Genomic DNA, 13,214 nt, shown 5'->3' with positions numbered 1-13,214 from the left:
AAACCTACGCTCGATGTCCATAAAGACACTACATGTTAGGTTTTATCTGCTGAGAATAAAAAGCAGCTGAAAGATTCCTCTACATGTTGAAGTTTTTCACTTACAGATGGGAGTAAGATTGAACCTGTCCATTCTGGCTGAGTGCACAGATGTTTTATGAAGCATTCACAGCAGGTGAATGTCTTGAAACATCTAAATAATGGTAGAATGAAAAATAATATGGTTTGGGATGGAAGTTTATTTCTCATTCATTTATCTCACACAGCAATGCAACCCGCATTGTGATCCAGTGACTAGGAGGTTTCTCTGTTGATAAATACACTGATGTTAAAAAGTTTGTGGATAAGCCAGTAGTTGTCAAAATTCCTGACCTCTGAGGTGTCTGGTAAAGTGGACATTCAAAAGTATAGAGCTCTGAGGCTGTCTGATTAGAAGTCCGTTCTTCAGTAGATATCTTGAAAAAATAAAATTCAATTGTCAAATTTCATACCTAAGGCAAACTAGTAGTTTACATTTTCTATGTGTTTAATTTGGGGGATTTGTTACAAATTAAATACATCTAAAGTCAAGTGGCTAATGTAACTGCTAGGGAAATTGTGCCTGGAGAACTTAATTTTAAAGAATGATTGTTACATATTCTTGAGAAATAGCATGTGATGTTAGTATAGCATTTATTTTAGATTTTAGCAATACTTTGGGTTACTTAAAAAGTTTGCTTTCTTAACTATATCCAATATTAAATTGAAATCAGGGAATTCGGGCAGTGATAAAGAGTTCGATTTTTACCTTTGTTGGCAAAAAATGTATTTCAGGAAAATCACAACATATCTCAAAAGGCAGTGAGTCATCCAGTATTTTTTTTTCATGATTCCACCTTGCCCCCTCCATGAATAAACCAAAAATGTGGACTCCATTATGTGAGGATTCTGTGCCCTAAGGTCAAAGAAAGGTAGTGTAAGTGGTTCCCCAGGCAGGGTATTTTAATAGAAGCAGCAGCCTAACTGGAGGCTCCATCAAGAGGCAGACCGCGGTTCTGGGACCAACCCTGCCCAAGGCAGGTTTCCCCAGGTTCTAAGAGGAATACTTAATTCTTTACCTTCTCTGGACTCTTAAACAAGTTTATAGTTGACCTCTATATGACCATCCTGTACTGCTAAGTATTTCAAACACAGTAAAACTCCAAATTCCTAGGTTTATAATCCTAAGCCCAGCTTTTAAGGAGAGAACACGAATAGTCACAGAAGTTAGCTGTGTTCAAACTTTGTTCCTTGCTCTACCATTGGAGCTACAATTATTCATTGAGGCTCTGGAAATTTCAAAAGGTTGGGAAAGGTTCTATATCATATATTTGAATAATATGAAATGGGTTAAATAAAACGAGTTTACGTGAGTTCTCTTAAGTAGAAATTTCAGGTGCCTGAAGCTCCTATTCTCGATGACTCAAGGTGTGCCTACGGAGGGCTTGTAAAGGATGTGCTCTCCTGCAGGTGTGCTGGGAGGGGGGCAACCGAGCACTGTAACTTTGTGACCCCCAAGTTTCATACCCTGCATTTGCTCTAGTGTTGTCCTTTCAGATAAATCTTGGAAGAAGTTGATCTAATACATTTGACACTGTGGTTTCATTTATACTAGTACAACTTGGCTATGGCATACCTGTGTCTTCATAAAACTCAAATTGTAGGCCATTTGTAAGCAGCCCATTTTGGAGTGATTTAAACTATAAAAAGACACTCTCAATATATGGAGATAATCTCACTTAATTCTAAACTGGTCTTGGTAAAAGGAGATTTAACCAAGAACAGTTTGATTGGGAGGTTATGGACAAGACTAGAGATAAAAGGCAACTTTGGGAGATCAGAGAATATTCCCTCCTCTTCCTCAGTGAGGCACAGGAAAAGGCCCCAGCCATATCTGCCTCTTTGCAGCCAAACAGGAAGATAAAAGGATATGGGCTGGAGAGTCAGGCTTGGGTTCAAATCCCATGACTGGGCAGACCACTAACCCTCTGAGCCTCAGTTTCCTGACTTATAAAAGAATAAAAATTTGTGAGGATAAAACTATGTAAGAATTAGCATTGTATCTGGAATGTAGTAAACATTCAGTAAATTTTGGCTAGTAAACAATGTTATAATTATCAGATGGATTGTGATCTTCCAGAAGGCAGAAGCCTTATCTCGTTCATCTCAATATTCCCAGTACCTAGCACAGTTGATTAAAAAAATGAATGAATTAGAGGAGGAACAAGATGGCGGAAGAGTAAGGAGCTCTAAGAGTCAGTTCTTAGAGTGCAATCACCCAGGGGTATCTAGAGCACCTGTCTGGGGGTCCCGGGAGACCAGAAGAGCATCCTATAACATCTTTGGAAGAATGGAAGGCAGAGACTGCCCATCTGCAGTGAAAATGAGAACACTCCACACCATGAGGGCTAGTGCCCACCCCTCACGGCAGCAGAAGCTGCCTTGGGAGCTATTCCCTGACTGGAGTTGGAAGCTCCATTACCCAAAAATGGGCGGAAGAGAAAGTCGAGCACTGACTTCAGCCACCAATTAGTAAATTTAGGTGGCTAAAGCCTAATCCTAAGAACAGCTAAACTTTGAACCTGTCCAAGTCAGAAAGAGACCGGTAACCTCCACATTAACTCCATTCCTGGCATGAGGGAAAGTGGGGATGATTGAAAACCACAGTGATGGTAGGGACTGGCTTCTTTCTACCCAGGTCAGGTTGCAGCCCTATCCTAGGCTCTAGCCCCACCTCTGGCAAGGAGGAAGCTGGGGAACCTGCACCAGCCCCTCCTGGCAACTGCAGGCACTTTGGGCCCATGTGCACTAGATTGATGGTACCTGTGGTGCCATCCCTGCCTCCCAATAAGATAGGAGGGGGTGGTGTTGCCCCACCCTTTGGGTAACTGCACTTCCTGCCCACACAGACTGTTGGACACCTGTGGCTCCATCCCCACCCCTTGATAGGATAGGAGGGGGGTGAGTATGTCCCCATCTCTGGGCAACTGTAGGTGCTTTTGGCCCACACAGACTAGATTATTGGGCACTCCTGTGGCTCCATCCCTGCCCTGGGGAGGAGGGCAGCCAGTGCTTCCTCTGTCTACCTGGGCAACTGCAGGCAGTTTTGACACAGCTTAGTTTGCTGCCCCATGTGTGGCTCCACCCCTGCCCCAGGCAGGGAAGGGGCCTGAAGCTCCATCAGTATCTCAGAGCAACTACAGATGGTCTTGGGCTGCACATCTTGGTTTACTGCACACTGCTGTGGATCTATCCCTACCCATGGCAGGAGAGAAACATGGGAGAAGACTCATTGGTTCCTGGAGCAATATGGGCAACTTCAGCCTTCATGGCTTACAGTACCAACTGCATTCTTGACTCCTTTTACACAATAAGCAAGGGAGAAAGCAAGAAACAAAAGAGCTGAAAAAAATTCAGAGTGGCAAAACATGAGCCACTATAAACTTCCAAATCAATATGAACCATGTATCAAAGGGGGCTATAGCACAAAACCAATCAAATAGAAGCCCTAGACTAAAGAGAGAAATTGCACCCAGAATAAATATATCTAATAATCCAGATGCCAAGAAACCAATAAAAAAATTATAGTTTATACCAAGAAACAAAAAGATATGGCCCAAAGAAACAGCCTAAGTCTTCAGAAGACACATAGGAGTTGAGTCAACTAATCATAGATGTTCAAACAAATCTCTTTAATAATTTCAATGAGACAGTTAAAGAGATTAAGGATATTAAGAAGACACTAGGTGAGCACAAATAAGAATTTGAAAGTATACATAGAAAAATAGCAGATCTTATGGGAATGAAAGGTACAATAAATGAAATAAAAAATACACAAGGCATAAAACAGCAGATTTGAAGAGGCAGAAGAAAGGATCAGTGACCTTGAAGACATGGCCTCCAAAAGCAAACATATAAAAGGATAAATAAAAGGATGGAAATAATTAACAAGGTCTCAGGGAACTTAAATGACAAAAATGTGCAGGCATATGTGTCATGAGTGTCTCAGAATAAGAAGAGAAGTACAAAGGGGCAGAAGGAATATTTGAAGAAATAATGACAGAAAATTTCCCTATTCTATTAAAGGACATACATATCTGTATCTAAGAAATAGAATGTACTCCCATCCAAATAAATCTGAAAAGATCTATTTCAAGATTAACTTGTTTGTTCGATTGCTTTACTTTGTACACTTAATAACTGAAAATATAAACAAAAACTAAAAAGAAAACAGTTGAGTAAAAACACATTTCTCAAATGTACTGGATACACAAATTTTTTTTTTAATAAAACATGGTACACAATATTTGGTTCATAGTAATGCAATCATACAGTATTTGTCCTTTTGTGTCTGGCTTGCTTCACTCAACATAATGTCTTCCAGGTTCATCCATGTTGTCATGTGCTTTACAACTTCATTTCTTCTTACAGCTGCATAATATTCCATCATGTGAATATACCACAGTTTTTTTATCCATTCATCTATTAATGGACACCTGGGTTGTTTCCAACTTTTGGCAATTGTGGATAATGCCACTATGAAGCTCTGTGTACCCATGTCTGTTTGTGTCACTGCTCTCAGTTCTTCTGGGTATATACCCAGTAATGGTATTGCAGGGTCACATGGCAAGTCTATATTCAATTTCTTTAGGAACTGCCAAATAGTCCTTCACAGTGGCTGTACCATTCTGCATTCCCACCAACAGTGAATAAGTGTTCCTATCTCTCCACATCCTCTCCAACACTTGTAGTTCTGTCTTTTTAATAGTCACCATTCTGATAGGTATGAAATGATATCTCATGGTAGCTTGATTTGCATTTCCCTAATCATTAGTGATGTTGAGCATTTCTTCATGTGTTTTTTGGCCATGTGTTTTCTTCTTTGGACAAATGTCTATTCAGGTTTTTTGCCCATTTTTTTAACTGGCCATTTGTCTTTTTATTGTTGTGTTGTAACATCTCTTTACATATCCTGGATATTAAACCCTTATCAGATATGTGATTTCCAAATATTTTCTCACATTGAGTTGGCTACCTTTTCACCCTTTTGACAAAGTCCTGTGAGGTGCAAAAGTGTTTGATTTTGAGGTCTGATTTATCCTATATTTTGTTGCTCATGCTTTGGGTATAAGGTCCAAGAAACTGCCATCTACTACAAGGTCTTGAAGATGTTTCCCTACATTTTCTTCTAGTAGTTTTATGGTCCTGGCGTTTATGTTTAGGTCTTTGATCCATTTTGCGTTGATTACTTTATGGGGAGTGAGATAGGGGTCCTCTTTCTTTCTTTCTTTTTTTGTTTTTTTGGTTATAGATATCCAGTTGTCCCAGCACCATTTGTCAAAGAAACTGTTTTGTCCCATTAACATTAACTTGGGAGGTTTGTCAAAAACAAGTTGACTGTATAGGTGAGGGTTTATTTATGGATTCTCAATTCTAATCCACTGATCAGTGTATCTATCTTTATGCCAGTACCATGCTGTTTTGACCACGTAGCTTTGTAATATGTTCCAAGGTCAGTGAAAGTTCTCCCATGTAGCTCTTCTTTTTTAGAATGCTTTTGGCTAGTCAGGTGCACTTTGCCTTCCAAATGAATTTGGTAATTGCCTTGCCTAATTCTGTAAAGTAAGCTGTTAGGATTTTGATGGGTATTGCATAGAATCTATAAACCAGTTTGTGTAAGATTGATGTATTCACAATATCTATCCTTCCAATCCATGAACATGGAATGTCTTTCTCTATTTGTTTAGATCTTTTAAAATTTCTTTTAACATTGTTTTGTATTTTTCTGCATATGGTTCCTGTACTACTTTGGTTAAGTAATTCCTAGGTATTTGAGTTTTTTTGTTGCTGTTTAAAATGGAATTTTTCCCTTGATTTCCTACTCAGATTATTCAGTGTACAAAAACATTACTGATTTTGCGTGTTGATCTAGTATCCTGCCACTCTGTTGAATTCACTTATTAGCTCAAGTAGTTTTGTTTTGTGGATACTTCAGAATTTTCTATGTATAGGATCATGTTATTCACAAACAGCGAGTTTTACTTCCTCTTTTTTTATAAGGATGCCTTTAATTTTTTTCTTGTCTAATTGCTCTAGTTAGAACTTCTATTAATAGTACAATATTGAAAAACAATGGTGACAGTGGGCAATCTTGCCTTGTTCCCAATCCTAGAGGAAAAGTTTTTAACCTTTCTCCATTGAGTATGATGTTGACTGTGGATTTTTCATATATGCTTTTATATTGAGGAATTTTCTTTGTACTCCTATCTTTTGAAGTGTTTTTATCACAAAAGGATGCTGAATTTTGTCAAATGCCTTTTCTGCATCAATTGAGATGATCACGTGTTTCTTGTGGTGATGAATGCACAACACTATGAGTATACTAAAAGCCAAGGATTGTACACTTTGGATAGATTGTATGGTATGTGAATACAACTCAATAGAAATGCATTAGAAATTAAAAAATAAAAGGGGCAATTCCCCAGGAAGAAATAACAATCAAGTGTATATACTCCAACCAGGAGGCCCCAAATTATATGAGGCAAACACTAGCAAAATGGAAGGGAGAAATAGATTTCTCTACAAAAATAGTTGGAGACTTCAATACACTACTGTCATCATTGGCTAGAATTTCTGGGCAGAGGATCAGTAATAAGACAGAGAGCTTGAATAATATGATGAATGAACTAGACCTAATAGACATATAGAGAACATTGCACCCCAAAATAACAGGACATACATTCTTCTCAAGTGCTCATGTGTCTTCTCCTTGATAGACTAAATGTTGGATCATAAAGCAGATCTTAATAAATTTATTGAGAATAAAATTTTACATAGTATTTTCTCTGATCATAATGGAATAAAACTGGAAATCAGTAACATCCAGAAAAAGAGAAAAATTCACAAATACAGGGAGATTAACAACACACTTAAATAATCACTGGCTCAAAGAAGAAATTGTGAGAGAAATCAATAAATACCTCAAGAGGAATGAAAATGAGAACACACCATGTCAGAACTTATGAGGTGCAGCAAAGGCAGTGTTGAGAGGGAATTTCATAGCCCTCAATGCTTACATTAAAAGAGAAAATCAACTACCTAACTATGCAGCTGGAGAAACTAGAAAAAGAACAATAAACCAATCCCAAAGTAAGCGGAAGGAATAAAATAACAAAGATCAGAGCAGAAATAAATGAAATCATGAACAAGAACAAAAATTGAGAGAATAAACAAAACCAAAATTTGGTTCAGTGAGAAGATTAACAAAATTAACAAGCTGTTAGATTGAAAGAGAAAAAAAAGAAAGAAGATGCAGATAAATAAAATTAGAAATGAAAAACAGGACATTACTACTGACCCCCCAGAAATAAAAGAGATCATAAGAGGATACTATGAACAACTATATGTCAACACACTAGACAATGTAGATGAAATGGAAAATTCCTAGGAACATATGAACAACCTTCACTAACCCTAGAAGAAATAGAAAACCCTAGAAGACCTCAGCAAACCAATGAGAAGTAAAGAGATCCAAACAGATATCAAACAACTCTCCAAAAAGGAAACCTAGGACCAGATGGCTTCACAGGTGAATTTTACCAAGCATTCAAAGAAGATTTAATACCAATCCTAATCAAACTCCTCCAAAAAAGTGAACAACAAGGAACACCACCAAACTCACTGTATCAAGCCAGTATCACCCTAATACCAAAGCCAGATAAAGATATTACAAAAAAGAAAATTACAGACTCATTGCCCTAATGAATATGGGTGTGAAAATCCTCAACAAAATCCTCACTAATTGAATCCAACAACACATTGAAAGAATTATTCATCATGATCAAGTGGGTTTTATACCAGGCAGGCAAGGGTGGTTCAACACAAGAAAATCAAACAGCTTAATACACCACATTAATAAATCAATGATGAAAGATCACATAATCATTTCAACTGACCAAATAAAGCATCCTTTCTTGACAGAAATAATCCAAAAGATAGGAATTGAAGGAAACTTTCTCAATATAATAAAGGGCATATATGAAATAACCCACAGCTAACACTGAACTCAACAGTGAAGGACTGAAATCTTTCCCATTGAGACTGGGAACAAGACAAGGATGCCCACTGTCACACTGCTGTTTAACATAGTGCAAGAGGTTTTTGATAGAGCAATCAGGAAAGAAAAAAAATTGGAAAGGAGGAAGTAAAACTTTTGCTATTCGCTGATGATATAATCCTATGCCTAGAAAGTCCCCCAACATCTACAACAAAGCTACTAGAGCTAATAAATGATTTCAGTAGAATGACAGGATACAAGATTAATATACAAAAATCAGTAGCATTTTTATACACTTGTAAAGAGCAATCTGAGGAGGGAGTCAGGAAAAATTTTGCAAATGTCAATAGGCATATAAAAAGGAGTTCAATTTCATTAGCTATCAAGAAAATGCAAATTAAAATCACAAAGCACTATCACTACATTCCCAGCAGGATGACTAAAATTAAAAGACTGAAAATAATTAGTGTAGCAGTTTGATATGGTTCATGAATTCCATAAATAGATATTGGATTATGTTTGTAAACTGGTCTGTACCTGGACATGATTAAATTATGATTAGGGCTTTGATTGGGCCACGTCAGTAGGGCATTGACTCTCCACGCCTTGGAGGGTGGGGACTCACAGTTAAAAGACATAGCAAAGGACAAAGTTGTGGTTTTGATGTTGGAGTCTTGAGGTTGGAGTTTTGATGCTGGAGTCTTGAGCTGGAGCCCAGGAAGTGAATACACAGAGGAGCTTGGTCATGAGGAAAGAGAGAAGGTCCCAGGAAGAGAAACAAGCTGTTCACCTAAGGGTCTACAGCTGGCCTTGTGGAGAGTGGCAAAGCCTAGAGAGCCTCATAGTCTACAGCTGACCTTGTGGAGAAAACAGAGGAGCTGAGCCCAAAGAGAAATGAACTCCAGGAAGAGAGGAACTCAGGAAGCCTGAACCCTGGCAGACTTTGGCAGCCATCTTGCTCCAACACGTGAAAATAGACTTTGGTGAGTGAAGTAACTTACACTTTATGGCCTGGTAACTGTAAGCTTCTACCCCAAATAAATATCCTTTATAAAAGCCAACTGATTTCTGGTATTTTGTTTGCATCAGCACTCTGTTGGCTGACTAACACATCTAGTATTAACAAATATGTGGCACAATCTAATACATTCCTGGTGGGTGTGTTAATTGGTACAAACCAATTGAAAAACCATTGGCACTGTCTACATCAAAGCTAAGCATGCCTAACTGTGACTCTCAATTTAATTCCCTGATATATAAATTCAAGAGAAGTGGGTATTTATGTCTACTACAAGATATATAAAATAATGTTCAGAGCAGATTTAATCCTAACGTCCCCAAAGAGAAAAAAACAACAACTGTCCATCATATAGAATAAGAATAGAGAAATTGTAGTACAGTAATATAATGGGAATATTGTACAGCAATGAAAAAAGGAAAAACCATAATTGCTATATGCAAAACAAGGATGACTCTCACAGACAAAATTTTGAGCAAAAGAAGTCAGGCACAAGAGAGTACATATTGTGTGATTAAATTTATAGGCAGTTGGACCTAGTAAAAAGTAATTTAGATGATGATAAAAGCTGGAATAGTGATTGCCTTTGAGGGGGGATTAACCAAGACTGGGTAGAGGGCCATCTTCTGGAGTGCTGGCAAAGAGTTCTAAACCTTGTTTTGGGAGTTGAGTGAAATACTTAAGATTTGTGTCCTTTATTCTATGTCTGTTATACCTCAGTGAAAATAAACAAAAAGAAGCCAGTAAAAGAGCAATAAAATAGACCCAAAGAAAGCAGAAGTAACAAAAAAAGGTAAAAGCAGAATTGAAAGGAGAACAAGCAAACAAAACAGCATTAAAGTTAATTAATAAAGCAAAAATCTTGTTCATGTGAAAAAGTAAATGAAATTGACAACTTGGCAAGTGTCAATTAGAAAAAGATGAGTTAAGAGGGCTAACTGCAGAAAGTAAGTTGTAGGGCATTAAAAATCCTATCCATGATAGCAGCAATTATGAAGCAAGTAGGAAAACAATCACAAAACAAGTAGGAAAAAAAGCTAACAATAATTTCTAAGACCAATGTGAAGAAAACAAATCTTAGTGACATAAGACATCTGAAGGAATGAAAAAAAAAATGTTAAATGACAGCATCTCTCCCTTATATTTATATGCAATTTGATGGCAAGCTGATCAAAATCTTAACAGATTTTAAAAAATGAAATATGATAAGCTTATTCTCAAATTCATCTAGAAGAGAAAACGTGCAAAAATCAAGCCAGCTTTAAAAAAGAATGTGACTTTTCTACACATGCCTCTTCTGTCACTTTTACTGAACCTGTGGTTGGCACTAGGGATGGGCCATACTCAGGAGACTTGAATCTCTGTCTGCCCATGTGCCAGCTGGACCCTGAGCCTCAGCAGAGTGGCGACTCCTACCCTCTGGCTCGTTGGTCTTACCCAGGTCAGCTAACAGGGAGGTGAAGATGGCCAACCACCACACCAGGGGATCAAGAGTGCCTACAACTACAAGCAGAGGAATTGCATCCATCATCCATGTGCAATCTAAGCCCCCTCTTGATCTAGAGGTGGAGAAGATATCACCATGCCAGGGGCCACAGAATGGAGGAATAAAATATGGGTTAGAGTGGACTTACTGATATTCTACTATAAAATTATTGTGACGAGTAAGAGAAGAAATTTTAGCATCGAGGTGGAGAAAGTGGCCACAGTAGTTGCTGAGGGCAGGGAGAGGGAAGCAGAGATCTGATATGGAGGCATTTTTGGGATTTTGAGTTGCCTTAATGATACTGCAGGGTCAGATACTGGACTTTATATATCCTGCCATAACCCGCTTAATGTACTGGGGGAGAGCGTGAACTACAGGGTGAACTATTATCTATATGGTGCGGCAGTGCCCCAAAATGTGTTCACCAAGTATGATGAGTGTGCCACAATGATGGGGGAGGTTGTTGGTGTGGGAGGAGTGGGGGGGGGTACGGGAACCTCATATTTTTTAGTGTAACAGTTTTTTTGTGTGTGATGTATTAAAAAAATTACAATTTACAAAAATGATGAGGTGGGGGGTGGGGAGTGGGTTATGTGGGAACCTATTATGTTTTTTTGTTTTTTTATGGTTTTTAATGTAACATTCCTTGTGTTCTATTAATTTTTAAAATTAAAAAAAAAAAAAGAATGAGGACTGACTTGCTCTACCAGCCATCGCACGTGGCTTCAAACCTCTGACGCTGCGTGGCACTGGTCCTGGAGTAGAAAAATAGTCTCCTAGAACCGATTTGAGGTTTCTCAAAGAACCCTGTGGCCCTTCACCTCGGGGTGAAAGCGGCGAGCGCAGGCGGGGCCGGGCTGCCCCGGGGCTTCTGCGAGCACTGCCGAGCTGCCGCGCCCTCCCCGGCCGCACCCCCGAGGGCGCTGGGGGTTCCGTGAGAGCCGGGGTGTCGCCTGGACGCTGCCGGACTCTGGACCGAGCAGCTGCGGGAGGGCAGGCGTTTGGGCCCTGCGCTGCCTCGGGGAGAAGTTTGCCCCCGGATTTGGAGATACCAGCTCCCAGCCTGACCCCCCGCAGCGTCCGCGCCCCGGCGTCAGCTGAAAGCAGGACATGGTTTAAAACCCATACCTGCTGTATTCTCAACTCCCTCATCTGCGCTCCTTTCCTCCCTGGAAAGGCGCGGGAGCCGGCCCTGCGGCGCCGGCGCGGCTGCGGGACGGCCGGGGGCCAGGGCCACGCCAGGGCCACGCCAGGGCCACGCCAGGGCCACGCCAGGGCCGCCGAGGGCCGCGCCAGGGCCGCGCCAGGGCCGCGCCAGGGCCGCCGAGGGCCGCGCCAGGGCCACGCCAGGGCCGCGGAGGGCCACGCCAGGGCCACGCCAGGGCCGCGCCAGGGCCGCCGAGGGCCGCGCCAGGGCCGCCGAGGGCCGCGCCAGGGCCACGCCAGGGCCGCGGAGGGCCACGCCAGGGCCACGCCAGGGCCGCGCCAGGGCCGCCGAGGGCCGCGCCAGGGCCACGCCAGGGCCACGCCAGGGCCGCGGAGGGCCACGCCAGGGCCACGCCAGGGCCGCGCCAGGGCCACCGAGGGCCACGCCAGGGCCACGCCAGGGCCACCGAGGGCCACGCCAGGGCCGCGCCAGGGCCGCCGAGGGCCGCGCCAGGGCCGCCGAGGGCCACGCCAGGGCCACGCCAGGGCCGCCGAGGGCCACGCCAGGGCCACGCCAGGGCCGCGCCAGGGCCACCGAGGGCCACGCCAGGGCCGCCGAGGGCCACGCCAGGGCCGCGCCAGGGCCGCCGAGGGCCACGCCAGGGCCACGCCAGGGCCGCCGAGGGCCACGCCAGGGCTGCGCCAGGGCCGCGCCAGGGCCGCCGAGGGCCACGCCAGGGCCGCGCCAGGGCCACGCCAGGGCCACGCCAGGGCCGCCGAGGGCCACGCCAGGGCCGCCGAGGGCCACGCCAGGGCCGCGCCAGGGCCGCCGAGGGCCACGCCAGGGCCGCCGAGGGCCACGCCAGGGCCGCGCCAGGGCCACGCCAGGGCCACGCCAGGGCCGCCGAGGGCCACGCCAGGGCCGCGCCAGGGCCGCGCCAGGGCCACCGAGGGCCACGCCAGGGCCGCGCCAGGGCCACCGAGGGCCACGCCAGGGCCACCGAGGGCCGCGCCAGGGCCGCCGAGGGCCACGCCAGGGCCACGCCAGGGCCACGCCAGGGCCGCGCCAGGGCCGCCGAGGGCTGGCGGGGCGCGGCGCGGGGCGGGGCCTCCCCCCTTACCTTGAAGGCTCTCCTGACTATGTTGAGGTTCTTCTGGATCAGTATGGAGAAGGCCTCGTCCTCCGTGCCCGCGGCGTCGGACAGCACGGCGTGCGTGAACGTGAGCGCGTCCACGGGGAGCCCGCGGCACCTCGCGTAGTCCTGCAGCGCAGCAGCCAGGAAGCCTGCGGGCAGACACAGCCAGGTCCCGCGCCCGCGCTCCTCCCGCCGGGGCCGCAGCGTGCCTCGAGGCGGGGAAGACGAGGGCCTGGGGGGCGCTGCGCGGGGGGAGGGCGGCCCCAGGGCCCAAGCAGCTGCACAGCCCTGGGGGACGAGGATGGTCTTCGTCTCCCCAGCGCCCCTCCCCTACTCCTCGTGGGTGTGGGGGCGC

General features: G+C 43.9%; 1 protein-coding gene across 1 annotated transcript in view; it reads right to left on the bottom strand.

Annotated features, from left to right (window-relative positions):
* Positions 1 to 232: 232 nt before the first annotated feature.
* DNAH14 (dynein axonemal heavy chain 14) overlaps positions 233 to 13,214 on the bottom strand; it is a 499,447-nt gene continuing 486,465 nt past the window's right edge. The window contains exons 86-88 of the mRNA XM_058275282.1: positions 12,845 to 13,008; positions 787 to 933; positions 233 to 454 (exon numbers count right to left, since the gene is read on the bottom strand). Coding sequence (XP_058131265.1) covers positions 245 to 454; positions 787 to 933; positions 12,845 to 13,008 — 521 coding nt within the window. The 3' untranslated portion in view covers positions 233 to 244. The remainder of the gene's footprint in view (positions 455 to 786; positions 934 to 12,844; positions 13,009 to 13,214) is intronic.

The sequence above is a fragment of the Dasypus novemcinctus genome, chromosome 13 (genome assembly GCF_030445035.2).
Source record: "Dasypus novemcinctus isolate mDasNov1 chromosome 13, mDasNov1.1.hap2, whole genome shotgun sequence".
NCBI lineage: Eukaryota > Metazoa > Chordata > Mammalia > Cingulata > Dasypodidae > Dasypus > Dasypus novemcinctus.
This window is presented reverse-complemented; position numbering and strand designations above follow the sequence as displayed.